This window comes from Oncorhynchus clarkii, chromosome 2 (genome assembly GCF_045791955.1).
Source record: "Oncorhynchus clarkii lewisi isolate Uvic-CL-2024 chromosome 2, UVic_Ocla_1.0, whole genome shotgun sequence".
NCBI lineage: Eukaryota > Metazoa > Chordata > Actinopteri > Salmoniformes > Salmonidae > Oncorhynchus > Oncorhynchus clarkii.
This window is the reverse complement of record NC_092148.1, coordinates 47,467,221-47,474,414: the sequence shown is the minus strand read 5'-3', so window position 1 is coordinate 47,474,414 and position 7,194 is coordinate 47,467,221. Positions and strand designations below refer to the sequence as shown.

Here is a 7,194-nt window from a genome sequence, read left to right as displayed (position 1 = left end):
AAGGCCTAATAAATGTATTTCAATTGACTGATTTCCTTATATGAACTGTAACTCAGTCAAATCATTGAAATTGTTTCATGTTGCGTTTATATTTTTGACCATTATAGTTCATGTTCAACAGATCATTATTTTGTCTAGGGCTCTCTAACCCTGTTGCTGGAGAGCTATTGTCCTGTAGGTTTTTGCTCCAACCCTAATCTAGAGCACCCGATTGTTATAGTTAGCTGGTTGATGAGCTGAATTAGGTTAGTTAGGGATGGAGTGAAAACCTACTGGATGGTAGCTCCCCATGAGCAGGGCTGGAAAGATGATTAATCTAGTACAACTGTGGCATGATTCCTCTATTATTTTTATCAGTTTCAATGGGGGACTTTTATATTGAAGGCGAACCACCGATTCCATTATTGTTGCTCACGCTAAAATGTTGTTCACGACACATCTCTGGGAAGCTAGCTACGCAGTAGACGGATAGTTAGCACAATGAATTTGCTCTATGCCACGATAATATGATGAAATAGATTTATCAGAGGATATGAATGTGTTCAATCGCAATTATCATAGATTGATATTGGTCAATTCATTAATGTGTCAAGGCTAAGACAAGTGTAGCAAGCTCGTACTTGTCGTACATTTTTGCTTGCTACGCTAACAGTTAGCTACGCCTATGATGACACATTTCAACAAGAATACAAGAAAGAAAGGTAGGCAATGGCCTCTTGACTCAGTCGTTAGCTGATTCTGCAGAATATAAGCAGTTTGTTTTTTGTTATGTCTCATATCTAACGCTGTATCGTCGGCTTTGTTCTATACAGTAGCTAGTTAGCGCGCTAGTTATGCTAATACAGTATCCGGGACTGGCAGCAAGGATTAGCCATTTTCCAAATAACTAACATTAACCAACTTAATAGCAAGTTTTTTTTCTATTGGCTAGTTACCAAGTTTAGCGGGATAACCTAGCAAGCTATCGGGGTTCGTTAGGTAGCTACACTGACAAATTAGGCGACGTTACTATAGCTATGAAAAAACATTTGCCGGTACCATTAGCTGGGTTTCTGGTTGGTTCTTGGTGGTTTGCCTACCGAATGTTAACTACTTAGTTTTCTAGATAGCTCACATTTGCTAGTAACGTTAGTAGCTAATGTTGGCTACATGTTTATTTGGCTAACGTTAGCTGGTTAACTAGCTTGCCAATTCGCTAATGTTAACTAGCTAACTGATTAGTCGTAGCTGTTTCAGACGCATTTTCTTGAGTATAGCTATCAAGCTAACGTTATTTACTTGTTAAGGCAGTGGTTTTAGCTAACTAGCTATATTAATCAGTTTGCCAAAATCCTATTTCTTATTTGAAGTTATCGTAGCTAGGTAACATTGCATGGTAAACTCAAGCTGTTTGTCAGCCACCTAGTATGACTTAATTTCAGCAGTCTATGAATATGGACATACACGGAGTGTACAAAACATGAGGAACACCTTTGCCCTCAGAACAGACGCAATTCGTTGTAGAGTCCATGCCCCAATGTGTCGAAAGCGTTCCACAGGAATGTTGACGCCAATGCTTCCCACAGTTGTCAAGTTGGCTGGATGTCCTTTGGGTGGTGGACCATTCTTGATACACACGGGAAACTGTTGAGCCTGAAAAATCCAGCAGTTCTTGACACACACACATCGGTGCGCCTGGCAGACACTATCATACCCCGTTCAAAGGCATTTAAATATTTTGTCTTGTCTATTCACCCTCTGAATGATACACAATCCTTTAACCTGTCTACACTGATTGAGGTGGATTTAACAGGTGACATCAATAAGGGATCATGGCGTTCACCTGGTCAGTCTGTCATGGAAAGAGCAGGTGTTCCCAATGCTTTGTGCACTCAGTGTTAACCTAATCAACGTTTCCCAAACCTGTTCTTGGGGACCCCAAGGGGTGCACGTTTTTGCCCACTACACAGCTAATTCAATAAATAGTTCTCTGCATATGACATGGTTGTTATCACTTGGCATTCTTAGAATAACAGCATTGGAGTTGCAATAACATAGTTGTGTAATAATGTGCTTGTGGTGTTGTGTATTCGGGTACTTTTTGACAACATACAGGCTTTTCAGTGTCTCTTTGTGACTCTGCACCATAGACTTACACTCAGTTTCTTCTTAGATTGTAATGTAGAGCTAAGTCAAGCCACAGGGATAGCTTATGAAACACCACTCATTGGCGTTTTGGATAGCAACTTGATGAAAATTGCATACCGTAGTGATGATCCGTGTTTGGATCCGGTTTGGACGTCTGTCTTACTTAGAATTGCAATTAGGCCCACCCGTCATGGTTTAAAATAATGTGGCACCTGCCTGCCAAGTATTGTGTGTTCCTAATATGACTCTTGTTGGTCATCTTTGTTTACTGGAAAATCGCCCGCTCCAGTGTTGGAGAAATTTTCCCCTCGTTTAAAATGCCTTTGGTTATCCAAGCCCAAGTTAAACAAGGCTTGTTAAGAGGGTGCAAAGCAGTGCTGTTTTGCATTGCCTGTGGTGTTTTGCCAATTTGTGACCAAAATATGACTACATTTTAAGAGTGCAACATTTTTGGCAGCCTTCCAGATGTGAGATCTTGACTTTGGCTGCACATGTAGGCCAGCCAGAGAGCTGCAAGCTTGGATGTTCTTATTTAAGGACACAGGATATTTTAGTACCGATCCCCTAAATGTACTTAACAAAAATATAAACACAACATGCAACAACTTCAAAGACTTTACTGAGTTTTAGTTCATATAAGGAAATCGGTCAATTTAAATGTATTCATTAGGCCCTAATATATGGATTTCACGATTAGGCAAGGGTGCAGCCATGGGGGAGCCAGGCCCAGCCAATCAGAATCAGTTTTTCCCCATAAATGGGCTTTATTACAAACAAAAATACTCCTCAGTTTCATCAGTTGTCCAGGTGGCTGGTTTCAGACAATCCCACAGGTGAAGAAGCTGGCTGTGCAGGTCCTGCATTTTATATTTTTGTTCAGTGTAGTTCTATAGCACTCACTGGTAGTGCTGCTTCTAGCTGTCAGATTATATAATGTCTAGGCCAACACAGCACACCCTCATGATCTTCAATGTAGTCTGTCAAACTCATCAACTACTTCCATGTGCAAAACCTATGTCAACCAAAACTAAACTACTATCTTCTGTTCTTGGCCCTCTCTTCCCATTGTCTCTTTCTCCTTCCCAGCCTAGACTCTGCATGGCGAGCGAGTGGCGGCAGCAGAAGTGACTGTCCCTAGACCAGCCAGAGAGGCCTGTGGCAGAGTGGTGGTGTGGCCCCAGCCCCGTACGGGAGGAGAACCACCATGGCCTCTCGTCATCAGAGGAACTCTGTGCGGATCCTGTCTAGCCGGGAGCGCGGCTCACAGGCCTTTGGCTCCAAGCGCCTGCTGCAGCAGCTGGTGGAGGAGAAGGTCCGCTGGATGAAATGGCAGAGTCAGGTAAAAGCCAAAGAAGCACACTATCCCAGTCAAAGGATTAGTCAAAACTGCTTTGGTTTCAACAGATATGGAGTAGTAGTAGGCTATAAATCTCTCACTACTTTCACTGCCCACCTGCTGCAGTAGGCATTTTGATCTGGGACAATATACCATTGCCTTTAACTCGTCACCATGGAAACAATGCCCTGTGCTTATCTTTATCATCTATAGTCTATTTTGGGAGTTGTTCTTTAAAATCCCTAATAATATGCAGTTGATGGATCACAATTTCACTCAAGTCTTAAGTAAAAACAAATGTATTTTTGAATATATGTAATTATACTATGATTAGTGCATTTAATAATGCGTGTGCTACCTCCATGTAAGGCGTTAAGCAATGTTTGTTGCCCTTACACAGAAAGTGGAGCTGCCAGACAGCCCTCGCTCGACGTTCCTGTTGGCCTTCAGCCCAGACCGGTAAGGAACTCAACTGACCCGGCCGCACAAATGGATTCATGAGAGCATTTGAGGCTGGGCTTCCTTAAGCGGCATAGCAGCTGTAACATTTACTCTACCCCCCTTATCTCCAATTTGATAGGACCCTCATGGCTTCCACTCATGTCAATCACAACATCTACATCACAGAGGTGAAGACTGGAAAGTGCTTGCATTCGCTGGTAGGCCACCGCCGTACGCCCTGGTGCGTGACCTTTCACCCTACGATCCCAGGTCTGGTGGCCTCCGGGTGCCTTGACGGAGAGGTCCGCATCTGGGACCTGCATGTAAGTGGTGCCTTCTCTTAAACACAGACAGACCCCTATTAAAATAAAATAGGACCCAAGTTTCAGGTCTCCGCTTGCCAAGTTGCATAGGTATATTCTTTTACTATGTTAGATTGTAAGACTTGTATACACAGCACAGTCTTCGCCAGAAGTAAATGTTGAGGTGTCCCCCAGGGCACTGTCCAACTCCAGGCATCATAAGGAAACTTTTCTATTGGTAGTCTAGTTGATAAACCCCTTTGACAGGAATCTGCATCCCATAACGATTATGCAAGCGTTTGTATCCACTGTTTCCGTATCCTACTTGTTTCTTTCTGTATTAAATCCCCTTGTGTTTGTTTCTGCAGGGTGGCAGTGAGAGCTGGTTCACGGAAAGCAACGTGGCCATTGCCTCGCTAGCCTTCCACCCCACTGCCCAGCTCCTCCTCATCGCCACCAATAACGAGCTCCACTTCTGGGACTGGAGCCGGCCCGAGCCCTTTGCCGTGGTCAAAACCGGCAGCGAGACTGAAAGAGTCAGGTGAGAGACCATAGAGATTGATGTAGGGCTGGATATATACTACATACTTTTGCTCTTTCTCTCTGGGTTTCAGTTAGCCCGTAATAGCTGGCTTTTGGGTGATTTTAAAAACAAATAAAAAGCCAATAAATAAAATTGGTGCCGGCCAATTGTCCTGGTGAATAACAAAAGCCCATTGCAATATAATGCTTTTTAGCCTATTAATTGATAAAAATATCAGTTAGTCGATGTAAATGCATTTGATCGGTCATGCTTTTCTGTTCTATAGGTTCATTTGCATAATTAAATTGGTGCTTGTGTGTTTTCGTTTGGTCGTTTATGATTCTTATTTATCACAGGCGTACAGCATACAGATAAAGAGCCTAGTTTGAGTGAAAATCTGTCAGACAGCTACTGCTCATGTTGCAGCTGGAGTGAAACATGCTTTTATATGCCCAGTCATTGCGCACCACTCTAAATGCAATCACATGTTAAAAACAGTTGATGGCCACAATTTAAAGAGCTACTATTTTTATTTCTCAACTGGTAATTGAAGTGCGCTTGCCATTCAAGTGCATAGGCATCAGGCAACGGTAGGCTTCAGCGCGTCACACTTTGCAATGTGAACTGGAGGCAGTACGCATTTTGAAAATATATACTTAATTGTGTGGAACCGGAATGTTTTACTTCATTTTGTGAGGCATGTCTTACCTTGCTTCAAAGTAGCCTACAGCCAAAATCAATTTCTATAAACTTTGAGGCAATTATTTTTATAAAGACTTCCATATGTCATTGAAACAAGTAGCCTATTTCTCTCATGTTTGTTCTATTGGATTTCAACTTCCTTTCATTGTCAAGTAGCCAAAGGCACAATCCTAGTCATATTGGCAACCCATGCTAATTGTTGCATCTTCGGATCTTCCATAGATGAAAATATTGACATTTTAAAGGTCACATGAAACCTCTTGCATGTGCAGTGCGCTTTTGACAACAGCGTTTTCCAGAAAATTGCATAATGGAACAAACATTCGTGCTTAGCTTATAATGTGAAGAAGATAGTTTATCAACATTTTTAAGCTAAACCTTCTGATCTGCTGCATCAGCCTCATTGCTTTTTATTTACTTGTTTCGTATACTGGTTGTATGAATTTGGGTTCTATCATTCCACAAGCTGATTAATAGAATAGGTAAACATTTCTACTATTGGGGAAAGCAGATTGACATAGGGTAGTGGTTTTGCTGTTTATTAATCTCTTGCTGGCTGAGAAAGTAAACAATGGAAAGTTATTGTAAGATCTTAAAACTGCGCATCAGAATTCGGTAAGATGTTGCATGTGCTGTTAAGATGAATTACCATCATCTATATGTTTGCTGTCATTCTGAGTACCGTGGGTGGACGCCCTAATCGGGTTACTCACCCAATGCATATGGGTCCAGTAAATTAACATGCTGCAGGTCAAATGTCTGGCGCCACATTTTGCTAACGGAAACACTGATACAGTTGAAGTCGGAAGTTTACATAAACCTTAGCCAAATACATTTAAACTCAATATTTCATAATTCCTGACATTTTAATCCTAGTAAAAATTCCCTGTTTTAGGAATGTGAAATGTCAGAATAATTTATTTTAGCTTTTATTTCTTTCATCACATTCCCAGTGGGTCAGAAGTTTACATAGACTCAATTAGTATTTGGTAGCATTGCCTTTAAATTGTTTAACTTGAGTCAAACTGAGTCAGGTTTGTAGGCCTCTTTGCTCACACATGCTTTTTCAGTTCTGCCAACACAACTTCTATAGGATTGAGACCAGGGCTTTGTGATGGCCACTCCTTGACTTTGACTTTGTTGTCCTTAAGCCATTTTGCCACAACTTTGGAAGTATGCTTGCGGTCATTGTCCATTTGGAAGACCCATTTGCGAACAAGCTTTAACTTCCTGACTGATGTCTTGAGATGTTGCTTCAATATATCCACATCATTTTCCTGCCTCATGATGCCATCTATTTTGTGAAGTGCACCAGTCCCTCCTGCAGCAAAGCACACCCACAACATGATGCTGCCACCCCTGTGCTTCATGGTTGGGATGGTGTTCTTCGGCTTGCAAGCATAACGATGGTCATTATGGCCAAAAAGTTATATTTTTGTTTCATCAGACCAGAGGACATTTCTCCAAAAAGTACGATCTTTGTCCCCATGTGCAGTTGCAAACCGTAGTCAGTTTTTTTTATGGCGGTTTTGGAGAAGTGGCTTCTTCCTTGCTGAGCGGCCTTTCAGGTTTTGTCGATATAGGACTCGCTTTACTGTGGATATAGATGATTTTGTACCTGTTTCCTCCAGCGTCTTCACAAGGTCCTTTGATGTTCTGGGATTGATTTGCACTTTTCGCACCAAAGTACGTTCATCTCTAGGAGACAGAATGCGTCTCCTTCCTTAGCGGTATGGCGGCTGCGTGGTCCCATGGTGTTTATA

At 42.0% G+C, this 7,194-nt stretch overlaps 1 protein-coding gene across 1 annotated transcript in view; it reads left to right on the top strand.

The window, feature by feature from the left end:
* The first annotated feature begins 433 nt into the window (after positions 1-433).
* LOC139368646 (autophagy/beclin-1 regulator 1b) overlaps positions 434-7,194 on the top strand; it is a 55,079-nt gene continuing 48,318 nt past the window's right edge. Inside the window, exons 1-5 of the mRNA XM_071107784.1 lie at positions 434-701; positions 3,214-3,466; positions 3,864-3,922; positions 4,044-4,227; positions 4,575-4,747. Of these exons, the coding sequence (XP_070963885.1) occupies positions 3,332-3,466; positions 3,864-3,922; positions 4,044-4,227; positions 4,575-4,747 (551 nt within the window). The 5' untranslated portion in view covers positions 434-701; positions 3,214-3,331. The remainder of the gene's footprint in view (positions 702-3,213; positions 3,467-3,863; positions 3,923-4,043; positions 4,228-4,574; positions 4,748-7,194) is intronic.